Below are 26,262 nucleotides of genomic sequence, written 5' to 3'. Positions count from 1 at the left end.
GAAGGAAGGAAGGGAGGGAGGAAGGAAGGAAGGAAGGAAGGAAGGAAGGAAGGAAGGAAGGAAGGAAGGGAGGAAGGAAGGAAGAAGGAAGGAAGGAAGGAAGGAAGGAAGGAAGGAAGGAAGGAAGGGAGGAAGGAAGGAAGGAAGGAAGGAAGGAAGGAAGGAAGGGAGGAAGGAAGGAAGAAGGAAGGAAGGAAGGAAGGAAGGAAGGAAGGAAGGAAGGAAGGGAGGAAGGAAGGAAGGAAGAAGGAAGGAAGGAAGGAAGGAAGGAAGGAAGGGAGGGAGGGAGGGAGGGAGGGAGGGAGGAGACGCACAGCTCAACCTTTGCAGCATGGTCAGGCACGACTTTGCTGCGGATCTGCCTGTATCTTTTTTTGTGAAATCTCAGAAATGAATCAGAACAAGTGTTGACAAGTGGGCAACCTTAGTGATGGAGGAGTGGGAGATGTCCTAACGTGGTCCTTTCTGTGAAGGCAGGGCCAAGTGAAGCTGGGAGTAATTTAACAGTTAGCTGAAAGATGGACTGGATGGTCTAGAAGGATTTCACCTCTGAAATCCAGGCTGTAATTACTCGGATGCACCGATTCTGGCCCATATTAGCCTAAACTGATGCACTTTTTTTTAATCTAGTTATTTCTTCCCAAGCAGAGCTGTCTCCAGGGGGCTTGCTTGGGCAGCAGAGTTAGCTCACAGCTGGGTATGGTCTAACTAGGCCAGCACTGCGGGACTTCTTCATGATTTTTTTTTTTTTTTCTGCACATCTCAGTATTACTTCTGGCAGGGAACACACACAGACAGAACATGTGCGTGACACCTGTGGGTGTGTGGTGGTGGGAAACCACCATGTTGAGGAGCAAGAGGGAGCAGGATGTCACCAGGGCAGGGTCAAGGCCAAGGGGATGTGATGCTGAGACCAAACTGGGACCAGGCTCCGGCCATGCAGCTAGGGCCAGCTGGAAGGGAGACAAGGATGGAGACGTGTGTTCTCCTGGGAGGAAGGTGGAGGCTTTGGAGAGACCCGTGACGGGGTGGGTGAAGGACAGTTGGTGGATATGGTTTAATGGCTTTAAACTGCAACAGAGGAGGTTCAGACTGGACATGAGGAGAAAATGTTTCCCAGACAGAGTGGTCAGAGAGTGGAACAGGCTGCCCAGGGAGGGGGGAGTCCCCATCCCTGGTGGGGTTTAAGGGTCGTTGGGATGAGCTGTGGGGGGATGTGGGGTAGGGGAGAACTTTGTAGAGTGGGGCTGAGGGTTGGACCTGATGATCCCGAGGGGCTTTTCCAACCTGAACAATTCTGTGATTCTGTGGTAAACTCGAGGGTTGCTGAAAAGCATCTCTTACGGAACCAGTGCTTGGCAGATCCCTGAGCAGACCTGCTGGGAGCCAGCCTGGCTCCCCGTCCCACGGCGAAGCTCCTGCCTCCCTGCGCCAGCACTGAGCGACTCAGTCACTACCCTGAGACACAGATGGGGGGAAGGGGAGAGCGTACGAACAGCGCGAATCGCACAGCAAGGGAAGGAGACTCATCAATCCCCTCCTGCCGAGAGAGAGAGAGATGCTAATCCAAGAGCGCGATGCTAATCCAAGCAGCGTAGTCACACATTTTCTTAATCCAGAGTGCTGTCCCCAAAGAGAGCAACAGCCGGAGCACGTCACTGCGACTCAGCCGCTGGCTCCGGACACGTTGGTTGTGTGCGGATGGAGGAAGACCCTCTCCACCTTCATTGCACTGTGCATCCCACCACGTTATTGCCACGGTTCCCACCTCTCCAATCAGGGCTTCTCGCTCCCAGACAGCGCTGACCTTGTTGCCTTCCGGTTCGAGGCCCCTCTGTGGCGAAGTGATTCAATTAAGCCCTGGTTCACAGAGAGTGCTAAAAAAGACGGGTGGGTGGAGGCAAAAAAAAAAAAAAAGAGCCCAACAACAACCAAAAAACCACCCTTGTGAGAATAATTTTCTTCTATGGATTTTTAAGACCAGCGGCTGGAGAATCACTTTCTCGTTTTTGTGCTGTCTCTCCAGTCAATAAATAAGAGGGAAATAAAGGATTTCAGAGAAAATAGAATGCAGTCAAAAGGTAAATTGTGGTCTTAAAAGCCCCTAAGAGACTGTCACAGACTTTGAAATGTTTCCTAGTTTGAGACCATTTCTTCCTGACTACATGGTTTCCGCTCCTCAATTTGCATCTCTGGGAGGTAATCTTTAAAACTGATTTTCCCCTGGTTGCATTTCATCGGCAAAGAAACTAAACAGGCTGCTGCATTACAGTAATAACATCAACATTTCAGCCACCTTCGCCTTAATTATTTCTCTGTCTTGCCAACAGAACCAGTTAAACGAGATTTATATTTGGGTGGGGAGGAGGGGGGCCAAGTTGCATGTGTGTGTATGGGTAAGATAACCCGGAAAAACAGATTTCTCCCTTGTTATGTGTCACCAGCAGTAAAAAAAAAAGTAAAATTAAAAAAAAAATACACGAGGTAAAAGGTTTAGGCCATTTAAGTAATAATAATGTCAGCATTTCACCCGCCTCTTGCTTAATTATTTCCTTCTCTCAGCTCCGCCACCTGAACCAGTTTAGATAAGATTTCAGCGTGGATAAGGAGGAAGAACCTGTATTCTCCAAAGCAGATAAGCGGCTTTTTCCAATGGAAAGGAAGAGAATACTGCACTAAAGCCTTCCTGCCGTCTACTCCAGATTTATCAACAGCCTCTTAGCAAAAGTCTTGCCACTAAAAGCTTGTGAAGTTTTGCAAAATACTACCAGATAAGAGAAAAGCACTTGTAAAGACAAGAAGAGGAAGCTGGCGTGTGCAAAGCAGCTCATCAGCACCCACGTCCGGCCAATACACGCTCAAGGTCACCCCAAAAACCACCAGGGAGGGAGAAGCAGGGGTTCAGCTGACTGCTGCCTGGTTTAAGGAGAGCCTAGAGGTTTTGCAAAGGTCTCCTTACCCATGCAAGGTGTCAAAGCTTCCTTCTGAGTTGGCTGTGCTTGGAAATTAGCCCCTTCAAGACCTCCTGCTCTGGTTTTTAGGTTGCCCTCTCTTCCAAGACATGCCCATCCACCTTTGTCCAGCACCCAGGTGCTTCAGAACAAGGTTTTCCTGCCAGGATGAGCCAGGAGAGCTCGACAGTACATCAAGTCCTCTGTGACCTTGCAGCCAGAGAAAGGAGATGGGCACAGAGAAGGGCTCTTGCCGACACCGAGGATGTGGGTCTGGCAAGCCCAGGGCCCCAGAGGGATCACATTTGGGTCCAGCCCTGCAGCGACGCGCTGGGTGCCGCGTGCCTGCCGCTTGCTGCAGGCTCTTCCAGCTAAAATCTTGCCAAGCCACGTGTTTCGCGGCTGCCAACGCGTGCCCAACACACCCGCAGATGGGATGCTTGCCTGTGTGCAAACATTTACAAACACCTTGAGCGACTTGCGAAGACGCGGCAGGTTGCTGGAAGCCGTCCATCCGCAGGAAGGAGGCTCAGCCTCATGGAGAGAGGGGTTGGTTGAGCGGGAGACGCTGCCACGAGCGCCGAGGGAGAGGATGAGATGCTCTTGGCAGCTCTGCACTGCACAACACCACTTGCTATCCCAGAGAAACATTGTAGAAGTAAAAGAAACAGCTCTCCAGATAAAAAGCTGGGAGTCTCTCCTCTCTGCTTGTGCTGCAGAGTCTATTTTTATTATACAATTTCCACCCTTCAGTGGCTCAGATGTTTTGCCTGCGTCTCATTGCTGACCCTCAGGCCAATCCTCAAAACAATATTTGCTCTGGGCTTTGCGCGCACGTGTGCGGTTTTATTTATTTATTTACTGAATAAATACAGAGTGGGTAAAAACTTTCCCTCTTGATTTATACCAGGCTGAGGTGTAACCCTGCATGCTTGTGCAAGAAGGCGAGGGACTAGGGGATGAGGAGCGTGCATTTCGGGGCCACGAGGCACGTGCAGAGGAGAGGAGAGCCCTGCCTGCGGGCAGGACAGAAGGGTGGTTACCCGTGTGCTACCTGCCTGCAGCTTGCCGGCTCACGCCAGGGGACAAACTTCCTCCAGGAATCATCACCCAGCTCTGTGCTCTCCCTCATCATCCCCAACCTGCCAGCTCTCCAACCCAGGGAAGCTAATAGGATGCTCCTGCTTCAGACCACAGTGGTGGAGCTGTATTCGGCCCCGTGCCTCTTCCCGCAGAGCCGCCCTGCTGCCTGCTTACGCTTATAAGCTCCTTCAGCTTTTCTCTGCCTGGCCCTGCCTTCCCACCCTGCCTCGCGTCTGATTATATTGGGTCTGCATGTGTAAGTACAGCCTCCTGCCATCCTAATCATCTAAAGTGGCTATTTGAATAACAGTTGTTGGTGCCTGTAGTTTCCTGTAATTTCCAAAAGGAAACAAATCCATGCAGACTGCAATTTTGCGCCTATGAATTTTGAATGAATATCTCTAAGAGCCTCAATTTCTCTCTCCCTTCCTTCCTCCCCTCCCCTCGACTGCCTCCCAGACCCAGCTGAGCGAGATGCTGCCACCAAAGGGTCTCGACCAAGCGACTCCTTTCAGGGGGTGGATGCTGGGCTAGGGAGGCTCGACGCCTCCTAGGAGAGACGCCGGCGTTCAGCCGGTGCTACCGGCAGAGCTCGCTCGCTCAGGCAGCCGGAGGAGGACGGCGGCTGGATCGCACCCAACCCCCAGGAGACCGGCTCTGCAGCAGGATGAAGCAGGGCAGGGAGGCAGAAGCATCCTTCAAGCCCATGTCAGGAATTTTCCCTGCATTGTCACCTCCAAACTAAGCTTGGGAGGTCCCTCTCCACCCAGCTCTGACTCTACCTGCCCTTTGGAGCTGCCACTGCTGGCCAAGCTGTAAGAAATCTCCCCTCCAGAGCTGATTTCCATGACAGCGACAGTCCCTATTTATAACCTTCTCCCTTTCAAGTTTCCCCTCCTGTTCTGCTGCGTGCAGTTTTATGACAGCGAGGGTTCTTCTTTTTATGACACTGTTGTTTTTAAAGTGTTTTTATCACCTGGTTTTATTACAAAATTACCGTACAGCACCCCAAGTGCCGTAGCAGCGAGGAGGGAGAGCGGCGCTGGAAATGCAGCAGCTCTTTCCTGAACAGCTTGCTGCCTAGCTGGGAAAGTGGCTGTGATTTGGTGATGGATGGAGTGCTTGTTATCCAGTATATTTTTATCCATAGATATATAAAGCACTTTGTGATCCCAGTAGATACAAGGCACTATATAAATGTAAATCATTATCATTATCATTAAATACCTTCTGCATCTTTTAAACCTACCAGTTGGAATCAAATACATAACGGGGCAGCTGGTATCTGGGCTTTCACTAGTGAACCAAATGCGAGAGGTGTAATTTTTGTCTTTGTTTGCAATTAAATGTGATATCATGAAAGACCGTATTTCCCCATTGCAATTTTTCATGCTGCCTCTGATTTGAAAGTCACTTCTCACCCACTATGAGAAATCTCTGCAGACTTCCCTAGCAACAACCTGAATAAGAAACAGCCACCTTGGGTATGCGGACGCTCCCTGGATTCTCCGAACCCATGGCGAGCTGTCCGGCGGACATCCCCGCTCTGCTGCCCGGACTTAAGGACAGTAAGAGGATCCCTTGTGTGCTGCTGGGTCACAGGGAAGAGAGTTCAGTTCCTACATGATTTATGACTCAAAGGAGAATATAGACACTTTTCCCCAAAACTATGACTCTGCAGCATTTCTGCTTGGCTGCTGCCCAACACCAGAAATAACCAACTGCACAAAACCTCCTGGATGTCACCCACATCGCAGCCGTAACCGCAGTGATCACAGGCTACAAGGCAAATCATGTTCATAACCCAAAGTTTCCTGTTTCTGCTTCACCCCAGTCCTTTTTCCCTTTCTTTAAGGGAGGGATCTGAGCCCGAAGGACTTGCTCAAGGTCACACACAGAGGCTTTCGCAGCACCTGGGACTTGTGTTTCCATCCAGGAGGACAAGCCAAGCAGGCAGCATGCTGAGTGCCCCTTCCCTGGTTTTCCCACCAGTGCTAAGCCCAGATTTTGTCCCTAAACCCCATCTTCCTTCCTGCATCTCTACCAAAGCCACCCAGCCACCAGGTACTGACAGCTCCTCCCCATGGGAGTTCATCTCCAGCTCCTTTATCCCCAGTGTGACGTTTCCACTCCCGTTTCTGCTTCCCACACCCAGCTCAAGAGGAGCCTCAGAAATACCAGTCACTCCTTAGGTCACTGCCACTGCTGGAGAGCCAGCTGCTCTGGTGCCCCAGGAGAGGGATTAACTCCATGGAAGGAGCCACTGAAGGGGTGGGCAGCAAGGGGTGGATGCTACGGTCGTGGGGACCCCAGGAGCCACATGTTCAGGAGTCAGGACCCACGTCCAAGGTGAAAGGCACCGGCGTTCTTGCCAGGGAAGGATGTTCCATTGGTGTTTCCCGAAGGGAGATAACTGATGCAAGGCCATTGCTGTGATGAAGGGCAGCTCTTGGGCCCAGGTGCTGGGGACCAGCAGACCCGAGCACCTGAGAAGCCAGCACCCAGCGATATTTTATTTCCACTCATCATGAGAAGTGGAAGGGGTAGAGTTGGAAACCTCTGACGTGTCACAGGTCTGAGCACTTGTCTTTAATCCATGCCACTACTAGCCTGCAAGCAGTGGCTTATAAAGGTTTTGCAATATTTAAAGGAACAAGGTTTTTCCTAGCTCCTGGGTTTTTTTTCTACTTTCTTTTTTTTTTTTTTTTTTTCATTTTTCCCCAGCCTCTCATAAGTTGCAATCTCTTGCTGCCCAGGGGAGATCTTCCATTTAGCTACATTTTCCTTTCTCATTTCATGTGGTAATGGAGATTCATCATAGGTGTTAAATCCATAATTTGCCATGAATCCCTTGTCTCTCCCCGCAGAGGTCAGAGTTGAGCATGTTAGAGGAACCTGATAGCTCAGCTTCATGCCTGTCCCCCAGGGGGAAGCCTCGGCCTCATGTCCAGGAGCAGGGAGGAGGCTGGAGAGAGGAGTCCTGGATGGATCATTCGACACCATGTCCATGCTTGCCACCTCTCTTTGCCACCTACAGTGGTCCTTTGTTTGTGATTTATCACCTGAGTGATCCCTTTAGGTACTGTGCATTTACGGCAGTGTCTGGGGTACTGCCTCCCACACCCCGTTGCAGCTCAGCATTCCCATCATGGCCTAGTCCTGCGAATCCAGGCCACCTGATAGTGAATTATGGAAATGCTCATCTCCTGGCAGCAGGGACCGCATGAAGCCTACAGCCAGAACTCTTTTCACCACCCAGTAAGGAAGCACCAGCCCAAAACAGGCTCTGGGGAAGCAGCAGGGTGGTTGCTGTCATCCCAGACACACTTAAGATGTCAACTCCTAATTTGAGCAGGGCCCGGCACCTTTTAACATCAAAAAAGAGTAATAGCCTCTTCCAGAGGGCCATCTGTCCAACCTCCACCTCAGCATGAGCTGAATGTCCTGGGGCAGGGGAGGTTATTTGCCTATCAATTACAAAGGACACCCACAGGTCAGTCATTAAGATGTGGCTCTCCAGTTTTGAAGCCCACGTTGAGCTAAAAGGAATGCTACAGCCCCAAAGCCACCCCTGTCTTACCATCGGATGGGAAGATGACACTTGTCAGACATGTGAAAGATGCTTCAAAAGCAAACGCTGCTTGGAAATGCCAGGAACAGCCAACATCGTGAGGGATTTGTAACGGGAAGAGAGATTCAGCCCAGGGTTCACCAAGCCTTTCTCTGCCATGACCTGGCGGGGATGGTGGTGGCAGCTGGGAGCTGTCCTAGGAAGACTGAACTCTATCATGACTGGCAGAAACAGGCTCAGCGGGTGCAACGCTGGACAACACTTAAAGGACGGTGGGGAAATGCAAGACATGAAGAAAGCAACCCAGGATAGGGCTGGCAGAGCTCTCAGACCCAAGCAAACATCCCTCGGGGCTGGCCACAAGCAGAGAGCTGGGATGGGCGGGCAGCCTCCAACTGGAAACCTCAACAGCCGCTTTTTGCATCCTCTCCCAAAGCGTTTTCTCTGCTTTTGTGGCCAGCCCTGCCCCTGCCGAGCCTCAGGTTCATTTTTCATTAGGGGGGATCGATAAGAAAGCGGGGGCTGTCGCTCAGGTGATGTCACGCTTCGAGGGCCTCATTCTTCTCTGCCAGCTGACAAGGGGAGAGGGAGTCAATACTTTTGTCAGGTCACTAACAACCCACCAAGTTCCCAGTGGTGACAGATCCCTCGGCTGAGCAGCCCCCGAGCGCAGCCCCAGCGCAGCGCCGCGATCTATGAGGCCTCTGTGCGCGCGTGCCTGAGCGGCACAACAGGAGCTGCCACGTGTACGGACAATGCAGACCCAGAGGAGCGCGGGTAGGGTACAGATGGGGGAGTTTTGTCTTGACTGGCGTGAGGGAGAAACGCCCGTAGGCGTGCAAAGCAAAGAGAGACTTGCACGTGCGTGGGGTTTGTTTGTGGGATGCAGAATGCAAGGTGTCAGCGATCCAAAAGGGCATCAAGCAGAATAATCCCCCCCCTGTCCGCAGGCACTGCACAGAGCAGGAGCTGTTGGACGCAAAGGGGACAGGCTGGTGTGATGTGGAGGGAGCGCTGGCTCCTGGCTGCCTTGTGCAAACCGGGGAGGATTTGGGGGTGACGTGCAGGGAGAGGTTTGAGCCCGGAGCAGGAGGCGGCGCAGACGCAGCAGCGCGAGCCATGAGCACAGCGGGACGGAGGGATTTTGACACCCCCCCCCAACCATTTCATGGCAAGTTCACAGCCATGGTAGCCAGGAGTAATTGCTCAAGGCTCCTGTCTGAGGGGCAGAGCCAGCAAGAGGAGCTAGGAAGAGGGTGAAGGGATGCAGCCACCACTGCATCTGAAGGGATGACAGAGAATCAGGAAGGCTTTTTATCAGCTCTATGTGCTTTGCATCCATCAGTTCAGTACAGACCAGCAGACTCTGCATAGAGAAGCCAAATGCTTCATGTTTGATAAAAATACAGGTCAGGCCCTCCCCACATCAAGACAAGAAATCACAGATTGGTGCAAGAATCCGAACATTAATCATTTCTAACCATGTCTCTTCCTATTTACGCTGTGGTCCTTCAGTCTTCAGCATTCAGGTAGGAATGCTGTTGCGGCTCTGTGGATAGAAGCAAGGTGAAGTTGATGGGAGAGGTGGTATCTGCTGGTAGACCAAGTGATACAGTTCAAAGAAAACAGATGCGCTTCCAGGCACACAAATCTTCTTTCAGTATTCAAGCCTGGCTCCGCAGTGCCGAAGGCTAGCCATTAATTTACGTATAGAACAAGAAAACTCTTGTGGTATCACCTAACCCTGGGGCCCAGGGCTTCAAGAGAACACGAATATTGCAAGACTACTCACGAAGTGGTGAGCTGATAACACCAGACCTGGGTTTGAGGGAGCAGAGGCAGCATCTGCTGAGTGCTGGCCTGGCCCAGACAAACTTCCCTCTGTGCAATTAAACACCAGACATTGTTCAGATACAGCCCTGTCTTGCTAGGAAGGATATTTACCATTTTTAATGCATTTGATGTAGATATACATAATTTTTTAATTTCCTGGTCACACAGTAGCGTGTTAACTGTGCCTACTGGACTGGGACAGGCTTTATGCCCATGAGGGTGCTGTCATGAGCAGTGTGCAAACTGGGCTGCCTTTGCAGGTTTCCCAGTGACTAGTGGGAAATTCCATCCGAGACCCTTAGGGAAGGGGCTGTTCACATTTTCAGGGTGACTGGTCACACTGAGCTACGCTTTATCTTAGCAGCGGTACGGCGAAAGCAGCAGAAGAGGGGATATCTGTCACATGAAACACAGCCCCTTCCCCTCCCGTGTTTGTGTCATCAGAAAGTCGTTATTCTACAGCGACGGCGTTGGCAGAGCCGGAGGCCAGTGGACACGTCCTGTACAGCATTTCACCCGAGCACCACGCAGCCAGCTAAGATGAGCTTAATGGGGATGTAAGCAAATCAATTTTGCTTGTCTCCTTCCAAGTAAGGAGAGAGGAGCTCGGCAGATGCTGCCCTGCCATCCTCCTCCAGACAGCAAGGTGGAAACCCCTCCAAAATGGGGGAAGAGCAGCACTTCCCAACGCCCATGGGGTGGGAAGCCCCATCTCCAGAGCTGTGTTTTTAGCACGCGGTACTTCTCTTTGACCTGTTTTTCCAGCTATAGGCTGCACGAGGCAAAGGTTGCCTTTTACACTGAATTTGTACAGCACCAAGTACCTCTGAGACCCTGGGTCTACCTGGCTGGGTACGGTCAAGGTCGCAGAGGCACCTTCCACCCCGGGCGCCACGCAGGGATGCCAGCAGGGACACCCGTCCACCCTCCGCTATCAAAAGGAACCAGCTCAGAGCGCTGTAAACTTAAGCTGCTCAGACATGACATCAAATATTTAGGTTATTTGGGATTTGTGCTCAATTGTTTGATGTTTCTGTTTCATTCTCAGTAGACTCAGTTGCTGTTTTGCCACTGAATATATTCCCAGCAGAAAATGCAGCTTTGTGGAGACCCAAACTTTTTCAAGAAGAGGCTGTCTGGAAGAAAATGATCACATTTTCATCACTTCTTTTTTTTTTTTTTTTTTTTTTTTTTTCTGAATTGACGTCCTGACCCTACAGGCTGGTTTAGGCTGAATTTTGTATTCAGAGAATTGAATTCAGTTAAAAAGTAAGGAAAAATACTTGAGATGGTTCCAAGCTGAACTATTTCTGGTTCTGAAACATCACCTAGTCCACATTTTCTCATTGCAGCTCAGCATTACAAACAAATATTGAAAAATGGCCTTTCCCAGGCTACAGCCTTTTTATTTTCTGATCAAACTTCGCTACAGAGCAGGAAAGCTGGGAAATGCAGATGTCTCAAGCTGCCAGTGATCATTTTGGTAATGGAAATAAGCTTACTCTGCTCTGCAGGGGAGAACTGGAAAGACTCAGCTAGAAAGAGACATTGGAATTAAAACAAATAAAAATAAAAATAGGAAAAGGGTCGTGATTGAATGTGAACGCACTTGACACCTAGGTGACCCTCCTCTTCTCCTGTCCCTGGCTTCTGCCATCTTAAAAGACAGGAGCTCTCACTTCAAATTAACTTAATCTATAGCGTTAAATAATTCATGTTGATTTAAGAAAGCTTTCTTTCTAATGGGACACACATGAAGGCAGACTTAATATTAGAGGAGGCCATGGAGGGGGAGGAGAAAGGGAATTAGACGATAAAAGGTGGATGTACAAGTTAATTGCCTATCAATTATTCACCTTAAGTCTCTGGAAGTAGGTCCTCTGCCTCCCCCCTCACACCCCCATGGTCCCCTTCTCCTGGCCGTCACCAAGCTCTCACCAGCATCTCTCTGGGACCAACACAGTGCCAAGCTGTGGTGTGCAGGAGCTTGCCGGGACAGCCTGTGGCACGAGGCTGGCTGGAGGCATCGCATCTCGTGCTGGGGAGGACCATGGACCAGGACAGGCTTGGGATGCTCCTGCCAAGACGGAAGGAGCGACCAGGGTATCACCCAGCTTCCCCGAGACCTCGCCATCCATCTTGACCCCCCTCCTGGCCCCGCGGGTCCTGCCTGCCCCCGGCCATCATGGGCTGCCATGCCGCTGCCAGATGAGCTCGGCGAGGCGGGTCTCCCCTCTTCCCCTCCCCTCTCCTCCCTCCCGGGGAAGCCAACGCTCTCTTCAAAGTTGCTCCTCGCTCGGCTGCCTTCGAGATCTGGGAACTCAACACTAATTAACGTGTCTGCAAATCCCAGCTCGGCTGGCGGGGCCTCGAATTCATTCACAGTCCCCCGAGTGCAGGAGGATCCACAAGCTAGCCCTCTGGCTCCTTAAACTACATGGCTGGCAGATGCATATTTTAACAACACACATCTGTTGGCTATATAATCTCTTGTATTTGCCCTCTCTGCTCCGAGCTTTGATGGAAGACCGGAGGGAACTCTCCAGTGGTTACAGCCAAAGTGTTTGCTTTGCAATTTCACTCGATTGCTGTCTGATTTTATTTTTAAATTTCTCCAAGTCCTAATCAGGCTCTTACTTTATTTAATTAATATCCCAGCTTAGTTAAATAGATCATAAATTAAGAAGCCCTGCCACTAAAGATGAACCAGGTAGTAAACAGCCCTCCAGTGGCTTCCCAAAGCTGCCTGGCTTGGGCTCCTCTACCGAACTGCTGCCCTGACATCCTTTGCTTGCAGAAAACGTGGATGCTCTGTATCTCCCAAATCCCATCTCATCAGCTTTATCAGCCTTCCCTGCTGGGACAGACAACCCTGGGAGAGAGAGCAGCGGCTCCTTCCCCGGACAATTTGGGCAATGGTAGGAGAGAAGGTGAGGGAGACCTGGAGGAAAGTCCTTCAGCTTTGGGATGAGTTAGCCAGGTTCCTGAGCAGTATTTGTCCCTGAGACTCTACAAAGAAAAGATTTTCCCCAAAGCTGATAACACTAATAGGCTCATCTGTTTGAATGTTTGGACTTCCAAGGCTATGGAATGATCTGTTCCACTACATTTAACCATGTAGATTTGAAAACAATGTGACAAAACCTTAAATATTTAATTAAAATATGGTGTAGCTCTGCATCTCAGCAGGGAAGAAGGAGGCATCAGCCCCATAAAGCTGTTGTCAGACATGAATGACAGCAGTTGGAAACTGAATTGGGAGGCATTAGGGGATTTCTTGATACCAAGGAAGTGGAAAAGTTGGCAAGAATGGAACAAGGCAGCACAGAATCATGCAGCACAGACTCATGCAAAAAGAAGCCAGGCAAGGTATTTTTCCAGAGACAAGGCTGGGGTGTGATAGAGTGGGATGGGGTTCCCCAGAACTGCCTCCAACAACCCCAGCTGGCTGACGAGCTCCTCGAGTCATTGGCACACCCCGCAGCAGACGATGGCTCCCAGCCACGAGAGCCTCCCAGCTCTGTGACACATCATTTCCTCGAGAGCTGCGGGGTTTGCTCACAGATCCAGGCACAGCTTAGGGATCCTCTCCTGCCTAGGCGAGGCCTGCAGCCTCAGGTGAAGCTGGTCGGACTGGGCTAATGAGGTGGCTCAGGTGGCCAGTCACAACCCCTCCTAACCCCTAAGATGAAATATGGGAGATCCACATCCCTCCGGAGACGGCAGCTTAGCTTCTGACTAAAGCAGGCTTGTCGCGTTGGCACGCACTGGATCCGAAGAGGAGAAACATTTGCACAGCTGGTGGCAACACACATCTGTAACCACTGAAAACATCTCTCCATTTTCCTGTACAAACACGTGCTCTGCCTCCCTAACGCACACTAAGTTCAGCTTGATGCACTGCATGCCCTAAGCGGCTGTCAGGAGCCAGCACTAGCTCTTAACACACAGGGTGTTGGAAGGATCTACTCTTCATGTGCCATTTCTACTCCCCTCCATTGGGCTGGTTAAAACGCAGGCCACGGACCATCCATGGCCATGTCAGCCTACGTTGCTGGTGTGGCAGGACACACCATCCTGCCGCAGACGAATCGAAGTGCGAGCTGCTGACTGCTAATGACCTCCCAGCCCCTTTCCCAGGGTGTGGATTATCACTCACGCCACCCCAACCAGCCTGAAATTTCCCCAGGACATCTGCATCAATACAATGAAAGTGAAAGATGTGCCACTGATGGGTTCCAAAGACCCATTTTCTTATTGATCGGGTTTAAGTTGAATGCGCTATCACTTTTTTTTCTTAAAAGGAAAACACTCTGTAAATATAACTTGCTGAACATCTTAGGTAAATGTACCAATTAGCAACTACCATGTATATTCACATAAACATTAACTACCATCTATTCAACACATTCCATAACCCCAAAGATAATAATGATTTCCTTTTGATCCATAAAAACATCACTCTGTTCAATCAGTGCTTTGCCGCAGCTCTGAGCTCTGACGTACACCCGTGCGCCCTGGGACTAAATTAGTTTTGAAATCTTTAGCTCTAATTAAATAACATTATTTCTTTTGTCTGGCTCCAGCAACATATTCTGCCTTCACAACAGAAGGAGGGAGCCCAGGCAAAGGAGGGGAAGGCGACACAGCTTGCAGAGGTTGTCGGTAAGCGAGGGAGCCCCCCTGACAGCCACACTCTGCTTTCTGATTCATTTGCAGGCTTCTTTCATGTGTGGGCACATGTCAGAGCTCTGAGCTGCTGCAAAGGGTTGATTGAGCAGAAGGATGGATCAAAAGAAAATCATCATTATCTTCGGGGTCAGGGAAGGAAGAGATGGCAGTTGTGTAAGTTTGGGGGTAGGGTACTTCGTAGGGTTGCGGAGAGGAAAACAAATGCAGGGGACATGACAAGCTAGAAATTAGGACCCATTTTGGTGGTGGAGTGCAGACTCCAATGAGGTACACCTTCAACCAAAACTAGTACCTTAATTCACTTTTTTTGGCTGTTTAAGGCTAATGAGCATTGATCTGACTAAAAGAACTAAAACTCTTGGTTGGGAACTTCTTTTTAAGTTTTTTCCCTAAAAATTGAGCAGGAAAAAACCAAACAAGGAAAAAACAAATTCAAACTTCAATTTAAACAAACTTAAAGATGTAAATACCTTCACTTTGGGGGCTGAATAATAGGGATGTATTTGGGAACAATACAGACTGTTTTTTGTCCAAGCTTTTCAAGAAAAATGCCAATTTGACTGACTTCTCTGAAGCCACATCCTTTCTGGGAAGTCTCAGTGAGGCAGACTGTCTTTTCCCAGCACTCCTGATGAGCATTTACAACCGCTTTGCCTGCCTGGCAACAAAGCCCCTTCTACTCTCCCATCTCTCCCACAAAAAGGGTCTTAACAAGATGTTGGGGGCTGTGCACCGTTTGCCATCCCATGCAGCATCCTCCTATGCTGCTCGTGGGAAAGATCAGTTCCTGAGAAATGCACGATGCTAAAAAATATGTCTGAAAAGCGTATGAAGATAGTATGAAAATGAGCTTTTTCTCAAGTGGTGTGGCCCTCCTGGTCCTGCCGCAGAACAGCACTGCAGCAAGGGTAACACGTATCGCACTGATGGCACCAACACTCTTCATATCTTTAAATTTATGCACATACACTCTTGAATTGGCATGTGTATTTGTAGAGCTAAAGTGCCAAACATTCTGCGCCCGTGTTACTCATCCCAGAATTGCTGTACTCCCTAAACAGCTTCCTTTGCTACCGTTCTCAGGATCAAGATGCACCCTCCGTCACTCTCACGATGGATTAATTGCCAGTCCTCTTGATTTAGCAACAAAACATTTTGTCAAAAAGCCGCCCAGTGCAACCGTGAGGACAAAAAGAAAAGCAGCAAATAACGTCCAGTATGATGGGGAGACAGGACTTACCGAGAACAGTCAACCGGGCAGGTCTGGATCGGATGGCTGCTTGAATGGCCTGACATTCATAGACGGCGTCATCTTGGAGATCAGCTCTCAGGATTTTCAAGTGATGCTCTCCAGACAGATGGTCTCCTACGACCAGATAACGTGGATAACCTGCAGAATGCAAACCACGAGTCAGGAGGCAGCTAGAACCATGAGCCTGAGGAGGATGAATATAGAGCCTGGATTCAGAGCCCTAGCCACCCCTTGGCAAACGCCCAGGAGCCAGGCAGCTTCTTCCTCTCCCTGGCAGAGAGAGGCCTTCTGAATTCGGGGAGGAGACTGCAGGTTTTGCCCTAAGAGTTCAAAAATGAGGTGCTGATGAAGAAGCATTAGCTGAAATTAGTATTGGCATTAGCAGTATGCCCAGGTGGCCAAGACTGAACTGGGGGGGTTCAGTCTGGAGAAGAGGAGGCTGAGCGGAGACCTCCTGGCCCTCTGCAACTCCCTGCCAGGAGGGGGCAGAGAGGGGGGATGAGTCTCTGGAGCCAAGGCCCCAGCGCCAGGCCCCGAGGGAATGGCCTCAAGCTGCCCAGGGCAGGGTCAGGCTGGCTCTGAGGAAGGATTTCTGTGCAGAAGGGGCTGTTGGGCGTTGGAATGGGCTGCCCAGGGCAGGGGGGGAGTCCCCGGGATCCCTGGAGGGGTTGAAGAGTCGGGCTGAGCCAGCGCTGAGGGATCTGGGGGAGTTGGGAACGGTCAGGGTGAGGGTCATGGTTGGGCTGGAGGAGCTTCAAGGGCTTTTCCAACCCAGATGATTCTGGGATTCTGTGAAATCCCTAGGAGGGATGAGCCCTTCCATTAGGAACTCCAGCACCTCTGGCTCCTCCAAGACTGGTCACAGGATTTCCTTAACTCCTTAAGTGCAGATGCTTGTGGTGAAATCCTGGAACACCTCCCCTCTAAGGTCTGCGCAAGGGTTGGGCTGGGATCTGCAGGGGTACCGACAGCCCTGCTCAGCCTGCCCTCTCTTTTGAGACATCTGAAGCACCACAGAAGGAAGGCTGCCATCAGCCCATCCCTCCCCGTGCTGGTGATTAATGCACTGTGTAACAGAGGCAGCCTGGCACACTCTTGTGTTTTTGTTGTTTCGCAAGCTATCAACAGCAGGATTTGCTCTCCTGAACCGCAAGAAATACAAATGATGGGTTTGTTTGTAGTTAGCTAATTAGATGACTGGCTGAGCTCGTATCATGCGAGCTGGCAGTTCCTCTTGCTTAAAGCAGCCCCAGCTCCGTTAATTGTGGAAGTCATTCGCATAAGCTACATACTTCAGTGGAGCTGTTGTTACCCGCTCGTGTTGCAGGATCTTGTATGGAAAGCTCAGCTCTCTAATATATGTAAGAGTTGTGGCACAGAAGTTTGAGAAACAGCTGAGTAGGGGACTGCTCACTCAGGTGAGCCTGATAAATGAGAAATTACATGTATTAAAAACAAAAGAGGAAAAGAAAAAGTAGGCATTGCACTTTAGAGAAGAGCAGGGTCTCTGGAGACCAAGAAACAAGAATCCTCCCCTGGTTTCTGAACGCTGCTGCTTGACTTGGAGAAAAAACCCCTCAGGCCTCCTGTGCTCTGCACAAGTCGAGCAGTGGCCTCGTCCCACGTGTGCAACCTCTGCTGTGCTCGGGGGGACAAGGCTGCAGCTCCTGGAAGAGTTCGGTGCTTTTGAAATGTTTCACTAAAAAAAATCAGTATTTTCCAGCAAAATATATAGAATAAAACTGTGTACCTTCAATATTGTTCCAGATTCTTCACCAGTTGCAATAAACCCTCAGTCACAATACATGCAGGGGATTAAGTAATGAGAAGTCTGAGGAATTTTATTACTGAACTATAATTTGCCAAAAGTACAGCTTAAGGGAGCCACAAGTACTTGTGGACTCCGCTGGATCTCAATAAACACATTTATCCAAAACAAACAGAGACTTTCTGGGTTTTTTGGTTTTCTGTTTTATTTTGCTTTGTTTAGGGTTTTTTTTGAGAATGTCAAAACAGGCACTTTCAACATTTACAAAACATTTCAGCCTGCATCTTGGAAACATGACATTTGTTTCCAGAAGTCAGCTGAAACAAAAGCAAGGCTTTCCAAAGGGTCAGGTCACACCTGTGGGAAACAAACTGTTTTGTTTCAAGTCAGAGTGAAAAAAAGGTGTTGTTTATTCCAAGTTTCAATGCTTACGTTTGAGCTGGCTGGAAGGGGTTGTAGTTGAAATGAAAATATTCTCAAAAATTAATATTGTGGCTGGACCTGCACTGTTGGGCAGGGAGAGCTCCCGGTTTCCTGGGTTGAGTTGGGCAGTAGCACGACTTACTTGAGAGATCCCGTCCGACGCCGAGGGCGAGCCCGTCTTTAATCCACAGCACGATGCCATTATACTCGGGGATGGCGCAGAGCAGCGTCACGGGCTGCCCAGCGATCACCACCTGGTCCTGGGGCTGCTGCGTGAAGGAGGATGCTTGACCTGGAGAGGGGAATAAGAAAAGAGGAAGAGGAGGCTGTCAGTCCTCAGGCAGTTCTCCGCGTGATGCAGCGCCTTGGGATGCAACAGCCCAAACTGTTCCTGCCACGGCACAAACCTGAGGCTGAATTCTGCAGCTTTTTGCAGCCCCCTCATACACTCAAGAGAAAAATTTGCAACGTTTTTCCTCCCTGGGGAAAAAAATGATACAGCAAAGAGGTGCAGGCCTACCTCTACCTATTTTATTCTAAATTGCGTTGCTAGTGTTTTAGCCATCACGATCAATGGATGGAAAAGCAGCAGGCTCTCAGGAAACAATAATATATTGTATTACACCTAATACAAGAGGATTCGGGTCCTCTGCTTCTGAGTCTCACTCCCACCTCTGAAATTAGGACGCAAAGGTAAGAACCTGCTAGAAAACACGCAGGAAACCAACTGACTGCTGTTCTTCTCTTTTCTCCCAGCATGTAACCTACTGGTATTTGCTGGGAGCTTCACATCTGAGGATGAAAGGAAGCAACAGCCCTGGTTCCTCACTGCCTTTTGTCCAAATTTCATCATCAAACTCACAAGCCACGCAACTCTAATAAGCCAAGCTCTTAAGAATGACACCTACCACCTTGCTTGACACATGGGGACCAAGGACAAAGGGAGGTGATTCATCTTCTCCTCACCCTTCCCCACCCTGAATGATAACAATTCAAAGCCCTCGGGTCATCTCCTGCCATGCTGAGATGTCTCACACCTCAGGTGTGAGATGAAACTTCTCATTTTCAACAGAAAGTATTCTGATGCAGTATAACCCCTTTCACATCAGAGTTTGCCAAGAGCTGGAATTAGGTCTTAATTTCACTCTTTGAAATAAATCATCATTCTTTGGCTTTGCTATGATTGAAAAACTTGCAAAGGGTTAAATCTTTCTTTTTTTTTTTTTTCCCCCCTTTCCAAACTGTGTGCTCTGGTTTGCAATCAGGCACGGTGAGAATCTGGAATGTCCCTGAGGTTCAGTGGTGCCAGTTTGCTCCCTTCTCTCAGACCTGAGCTTGTAAGGAAAATAGAAAAGCAAGAACAAATGCACCCCTAAACCAAATATACCTCTGGGGTATCTGAGAGAGATGGTTCGTTGTGCTACAAGTGAGCACATGTTTAGTGCCACAGTCTAATGCTGGAAGGTCACAGAATCACCCCGGTTGGAAAAGCCCTTGAAGCTCCTCCAGCCCAACCATGACCCTCACCCTGACCGTTCCCAACTCCACCAGATCCCTCAGCGCTGGCTCAGCCCGACTCTTCAACCCCCCCAGGGATGGGGACTCCCCCCCTGCCCTGGGCAGCCCATTCCAACGCCCAACAGCCCCTTCTGCACAGAAATCCTTCCTCAGAGCCAGCCTGACCCTGCCCTGGGCAGCTTGAGGCCATTCCCTCTTGTCCCAGTTCAGGCTGATCTGCTGATATCTGGACACCTTGTGAGCACAGTCCTTTGTGCTAGTTATTTGTAGAGCATCTCAATAGCGCTATCGCTTTGCCAGCACTGTGAAGTCTTGCTCTTACTCTGGATATAGGAGAGATCTGAAAAAGAGAGAAGTTGGGAGAAAGGCAGAACGACTGGATTGTGCCTGGCTATATTACCTGAGGGATTTAAAGATCAGGAGTCTTGCTGTGTGTGAATTATCGCCCTGCGACAGGTACAGAATTAAAAGCCTACACCCCTAAGCTGAATGTCAGCTCAATACACAGAATTGTACCAGGCTGAAGAAAAAGTTTCTCTTTAAAATCAATTTGTTAAACCAGGACAGTTTCCATGTGAACCACCCTAAATCAATTCAATCCTAATTTACATTAACTCAATTTAATCATTGACTGATGATTAATCCTAAACCAAGGTTAAGTGTGACACAAGTTCTCGCAACTAAACTTCTTTCCGAATGAGTTGTTGGGCCTTGCCTACAGGGCAAAGCTACAAAGCTCAATCATTTTCTAACCTGTGCAGTTAAACCAATGTATGCCCCCATGTGAACACTTATATTTCAATTTAATTTATTATAGCTTAACCTAAATTTGCACTTATCCAGCTAAAGATGCACGAGGAAGAGCAGAGCTATCCTTTTCTAGATTTCGACTCATTTACATACATCACGGTAAAAAGTCCTGCTGAAATTTTTACAGATCTCCCTGCAGCACCCAGGCGCACCTTGAGCACAGTATTCTCACAGTATTTCAGAGGTCCTGACTCTCCCAGCACCCACGTACTTGTGAGGAAATCTGATTTTCATCCCAGGTGCTCCACAAGACCACGGCGATGGCTCTGGGTGCAGCGCTGAGTGCAAACAGAACACGTTTATTCCAGGAGATTCCAGCTGTTTCTGCCAGGAGAGACTCGCTGGAAGCCCCTGTGGCCCCTAATACCAGCAGAAACCCTTGCAATGATGAATTAAGATTCAGAAATTTTGTTTCAAAGGGAATATTAGTCAGCTCTGTATTTTATTTGGACTCATAAGGGACAAGTGCTACTAGGATACAAGGGAAATGATGAGAAAGACAATTAGGAAAGGAAGCAGAAAAAAGTGAGCATTTTGCTTGGGTTTCTTTTTTTTTTTTTAAATTTTATTTTATATATATTTTTTCCACCCGCTAACTATGTTTTCACGGCTCACTCCATAATCTTGACAATTCTCAAGGCAAGCTGGGACAGCGCTGGAACACGGCAATAACCCAAAAAGATTGTTTTATCGGCGAGAATTATCAGGTTGTCAGCTGGGAGCTGCAAGAGTCGTAATGAGAAAGCAGAAGCACAAAGTGGTGTCCATGCCCTCTGAAAATGTCCATTACGCAGAGGCTTCATTTGGTAATTGCTGTTGGAAATGAAGCCCTTTTTTAGGTTTTTTGTTTTGTTTTGGTTTGGTTTTTTTCTTGATTTGTTTTAGGGAGCAGTTGATGGCCACGGAAAATCAGAGCAGAAACATGGCATATGTCTCCTGTCTTTTCCTTTCCTCTGTTTGTTCAGTGTGAAAAATTGTCACTTGAGACAAGTTTTTTTTTTTTGTCCAAGGCTCCACCTCAGCTACAAACAGCTCAGACTCAGTCAGAGGAGAGGAGAGACAGGGGTAAGGACCTTAAGAGCATTACCTGGCCCAGTCCCTGCTCCATGGTAGGATCATCTTTTCTTAAATCACAGATAAAAAAGAAGCAAAAAGAAAAAAAAAAAAGTACTGAAGGCAGAGCTCAACTAGCTTTCAAATCAGCTTAAAGTCTGATTACTGGGTTTAACTGGGTTTGGAAGATCAGAGGCTCGTCCACGTTACAGCTTTCAGCTGTCTTACGTCTTAATGTCAAAGTAACAAGTAATTTGCAGAAAAGTTTTAAGGGAGATAAGATACTTGACAGAAAATAACTGAAAATAGGGAGATTGGGAGAGAGTGATTTACAAATGCAGGTTGAGTGGTTTCAGCTACAAGAAAATAGGCTGAAATACATCAATTGGCTACTTTTCTCATGAACGTTTACAACAGCATTACAAAATGGTGCTTTGGTTTCAAAGCAGGGTGGTTTGACTCCAAGGACAAAACAAAACAAGCACTTCAATGATCACACAAGATATTGTCGATCAACCAGTTTTCTCTCCCCATCCATTAAACAGGGTATTAACCCCCCGAAAATCCAGTTTTAACTATAACCTGCCTTCCCAAATTCAAATCCTTGCAGAGATCGGAGTTCAGCCCGCACTGAGCCCAACCAAGAGTCCAGGCAAGGTAGTCACTGCAGCCATCAGCCAGCTGCCACCTCCCACAGCCCCGGGAAGGGAACCCACAGTCTGGTTTTGGGAAACATTCCTCTGAACTGTGGCAGCAATCACGAACAGCAGGGAGATGCAGAACCGTGTACAAGTCCCGTCCCCTCCCCAAGTGTAGTTCTTCTATACTTCCACACCCTGTTTTTCTTTTTTTTCAAGCGTCAAGACTTGGCATACTTTCAAAGAAACAACCCAATTGATGACTGGCTTCCCGCAAGCGTCCCTGGGAGCCGCTCAGCACCGACTCCGTCCCCCCAGGAGCATCCATGTGAGCATCTTCTGCGCTTCACCCAGCAGAGAGGAGACGCACCAAGCAGAAGCAAATATGAGGACTCTGAATTCACTGTTGATTTTAAAAAGCAAATGGCTATGCAAATGAGATGCTAACCATGCCTCTTGGCCCCGTTCCAGCGCGATGGCAAAGTCCTAGCTGCACTCTCAAGCTGCCCTTATGCTGAATGCAGGTTGTCAGCCGCGGGTCGACCTGCTATTGTAGATGGGGGCGTTGGTGTCAGAGAAGGCGCGAGAGGCTCTTGATCTCAGAGCCTCATCTTCTCCTGGTTGCTGGCTTTGCTTCGTTCCCTGAGGAGCTATTTACACTGCCAGGCGACTGCGTGACCTGTTTTCTGGCCCTGCGATTTCCTGTCGTCCTGGAGGAAGTCTCTCTAAAACAAACGGCAGGAACAAAATGGGAGAAAAAAGGATCCACCGTGAACAGCGAGCAGGCAATAACGCTAACCCTGCTTTCAAAAATCACAGGCACGGTCCTTGTGAAGTCACAAGCATGTCATAAAAGCTTGAGAAAAAAAAAAAAAGAGGAAGAAAGAGAGAACCACTTTAGCACTCTTTTTATTTCCTTAATGGATTTTGCACCTGTGGCTCCGGTTTTTCAGTGTTTCTCTGTAATGTTGCCTTGTTCTTTCAAACAAAGGCTGAGACTCTGCTATGTTTGTGACTTCCAAGGGAAATCACGCCACCAATGCTGTAGCATCCCTTTTCAGAGAAGTCCCAACACCCATGCATGGTGAGGACCAAAAACCCCATTTTACAACCCCGAAAACGGAGGGAGGGCACCTACATGCCAGTGTTGCCAAGGTCACACAGGGTGTCTTCGATGCAGCAGGACCTTGACGGTCCTTCCATCGCCGAAGCCTGAATTGACAACGGGGCTTTCTAAGCTCTCTGAAGACTGAAATGTGTTTGCACGAGTTCTTGTCTGAATTATTTCAGCTTGCATCCTCCTGTGTAAAAACTAGCCTGCCTGCAGACAACTTGCTGCAAGAAGAGAAGAGGCAACCGGGAACAGCAGATAGTTAAATTTTCATTACCCAAGAGAAGCGAGTATTGTAGTAAGAAGCAAGGGACTTACAGAGGGAACAATGACTCATTAGAAATGGAGACACTGTGGCTCCTTTTATGTAAGTGGAGCTTTGAATCTCCATTGTGTTCTGAAAAGAATTAGTTCTTTTTGTCGAGGAGAGGATAGAAGTGGCGAAGAAGGACTATGAAGCTCCTCGTAAAAATATTACTGTTCAGAAATGAAAGACCTAGTGATTAAGAGCGGTGGGACATTTTCCATGTCCCTCAATGCAGAGAGCTAATCCTTCCCTTGACTCGGAGCCGGCATGACATGGGGTAGAACATGATCAAGGGGCTGCTGCATGATAACCTCAGCATACACACCACCCTAGAAGGGCCCCTCTTCAGACCAACAGGTCGCACCACCAAGAGCCCTGCTGTGAAATCACAGAATCACTCAGGTTGGAAAAGACCCTTGGCATCATCGAGTCCAGCCATGAGCCCTATCCTGCAAAGTTCTCCCCTACCACATCCCCCAACATCTCATCTAAACGACCCTTGAACACATCCAGGGATGGGGACTCATGGCAACTCAGCGCAGCTCAGGCTTGGTTTCAGCCCAGCTGAGCCCAGCCCAGCTTGGTTTCTCATTAGGCGACACCTGGAGATGGAGCCATCTCTTGACCATGGAAAGGGCCGGGAAGGGAGGGCAGGGATGGCTGTGTGCCCACACTTTCCCGACAGACCAGGGCTTGTTTCCACACCACCCTGTGCAGCTTCTGCTATTGATCCCGTGACAAATGGGCTGGTTCTCAGCGCTCATTCAAATGGGTCCTCTTCTCCGAGCCAAGGACAACGAGCTCCCTGCATAAAGCCCATCGTATTTGAAAACACACGCCCGCATTGATTTTTAGATGACTAGGAAAAGCAAGCAGACAAAAGTGTTACATTATTTACAAAGCTCTCTGGAATTGTCAGTCATGGGGAAGCACAGTGCAAAGACGGAGAGCAGGGAAGAGCCATGCGGGCGGCACAGCTTCTCATTACGTGCCTCCCTCCCAATTACCTCCCCGGTGAGAGATGCCACCCAGACCGACCCTGAGGTTGTGTGCCAGCTCTGGCTGAGCACAGTGCCCATGAGGTAGAAAGGAAAGGGACACCCAAGTGTCCCCAGGGGCACAGCAAGGATTTCCCCAGGCAAGGACAAGCTTTTCTTGCACTTTGGAGACGCAAGACAGGAGCAGATGAATTGCACCCCACAGAGCAGCATCCCCAGGGGAGGGTCACTGGGTGGTGATGGCCAGAGCTGCACTATGCACTTCCTTTCAGCTTCATGAAAGAAAAACCCAAAGATAGCTTGAGTTTGTCCCTTGCATAAGCTTTCTATCATTTTATTTTGTTTCCTTGGGGGAAAAAAAATATCTGTTTGAACAAAAATGTCAGGTTGGCCTTTTTTAGATTGACTACGTAAGTCCAGCTCACGTGGCTTCTGTATGCTTGATGCTGCTGAATTATTCAATTTGAAAGTAAAAAAAGCACAACACCCTTCAGTCAAGGAATGAATCAGCTGTATGGAAAGGCAAGCGGCAGCCTACTTCTCACTGACCAGGTAGCTGTGTGACCCGGCCTCGGATGCGTCCGCCCTCCTAGCGCGAAGCAGGGAGCTGAGCTTGTACCTTGCTCATGACAAACACCAGGGAGATGGGAGCCACCTTCCCCTTGAAGCACCCCAACAAGCCAAGCCTGGCAGTCCCTATCAACTCCAGCCAGCTGCACAGCTACTGAGGGGAAGAAGCGGGCTGCGTTTAAGTGAAACCAAAGCCAAAATGATCCTGGGCACAGGGACCACCCCAAGAAAGGCAGCACCCACAGCCAGAGCTGGGTGTAAGCTTGGCCTCTGCATAACCCTCTGCCTCCCAGCCATGCACGGGCTCCAAGCAAGCCTGTGCGTACGCCTGAGCTCATCCCACAGTGATGTCAGATATTTTCCTAATGCTGCTTAGAGAAGAAACATCAGCATCCTACTGTGTCCACTAAGTAGCTTCAAAGGGGAGACAGGGAAATTTTGAATAAGATATTAGACCTTTTCGAAATCTTTTTGTCTATTAGTCACACAGGCAAGAGATCTGAACTATCGAGTATTCCACTTGCTTTGATACCCACACGAAATCCCAGCACTGCTTTCAAAGTCACTGTGAGTAGTTTGATCAGCCATGCAGAAAGGGCTTAAATGTCATCGTCTGCTCTGTTATTAGCTACCAATTGGGAAAGGTGTAAGAGTATACTTACCGTGGGATATTTATTAGCAACCTCCTCCCAGCACCAGCTTTGAGAATTACCTCTTGTAAGATTAAATGCCTGTTCTCAGTAGCTGCACTGATAGAAAACAAACTAATGTACTGCATCAAGGAATCAAAAATAAAAATAAGCTGTCCCCAAAAAGCAGCGTTTGAGTGACCTTACGGACTGGGCTGCACTGAATATTCAGACTCAACAAATGGCTCCTGGCCGTTCTGCTTTAACAACCTCGTGTGCACCTGCTGCCCAGATAAAGCTGAACTCATAGGAAGTAGCGTTATCTTTTATTAGACAAGGTGACAGAGCTGGAAAAAAAACAGCCAACAGATGAGCTTCGGGGCTCATAGGACTTTTCCTAGGTTGGAGATAGAAGCAGCAAACTGAGCTAGGTGGTGCTTTGCCACAGGAGCTGCCACATGAGGGTCTGCTCCCATGGCAGAGCAGCAGGTGAGACTTTGCAGGGGAGCAGCAGCAAAATGGAAGGGTCAGCAGGAGGCAAAGCTTGGTGTGTTACCAAAGCTAACGGCAGATAGAAGGGGTGTGTGCACCTCCCTGCACCCTGGGCAAGGGCCAGGGCCTCGGCCCAAAGCCTGGACCACCGCAGGTGATCGGGCTCCGAGACTCCTGCCAAGGCTGCCTGGGGCACGGGGATGATGCCTGTTCTTGCTAGAAAGGGAGGGCAGCAGCACCACAAACTATTTCAAAGGCACTGGAAACCCTGGGCACGGCGCTGAGCAGCATCCCTCACTCGAGACAGGAGATGCTTTGCTCGCGTGAGCAGAGGGGAAGAGATTTCCTCACATTGATCCACCTGGAAGGCCCAGCTCCCCCTGAAAATTGCCAATGACTCTTAAGAAATATTTTGTTATCAGCGCTCCTGAGGAACCTGTCGCAGAATAATAAATTACCATTTGGTTGTCTGTCAAGGCGGAGCTCTCCTGGCACGGCTCCACAGCGGCCAGACTGACGGGCTCGCGAGAGAGAGGGGATGCTTCGGTAACTCCAGCCAAGCC

The 26,262-nt window shown here is 49.2% G+C and overlaps 1 protein-coding gene across 6 annotated transcripts in view; it reads right to left on the bottom strand.

The window, feature by feature from the left end:
* Nucleotides 1–26,262, bottom strand: part of KIRREL3 (kirre like nephrin family adhesion molecule 3) — a 356,544-nt gene that overhangs the window by 94,174 nt on the left and 236,108 nt on the right. For all 6 annotated transcript variants that reach the window (XR_012635205.1, XM_074927247.1, XM_074927248.1 and 3 more), the window contains 2 exons: nucleotides 17,716–17,865; nucleotides 15,371–15,520 (listed from right to left, as the gene is read on the bottom strand). Coding sequence is in view for 5 of the 6 variants with exons in the window: in XM_074927247.1 (XP_074783348.1) it covers nucleotides 15,371–15,520; nucleotides 17,716–17,865 (300 nt within the window). In the remaining variant the exon portion in view is untranslated. The remainder of the gene's footprint in view (nucleotides 1–15,370; nucleotides 15,521–17,715; nucleotides 17,866–26,262) is intronic.

The sequence above is a fragment of the Athene noctua genome, chromosome 26 (assembly GCF_965140245.1).
Source record: "Athene noctua chromosome 26, bAthNoc1.hap1.1, whole genome shotgun sequence".
Classification (NCBI taxonomy): Eukaryota; Metazoa; Chordata; class Aves; order Strigiformes; family Strigidae; genus Athene; species Athene noctua.
This window is presented reverse-complemented; position numbering and strand designations above follow the sequence as displayed.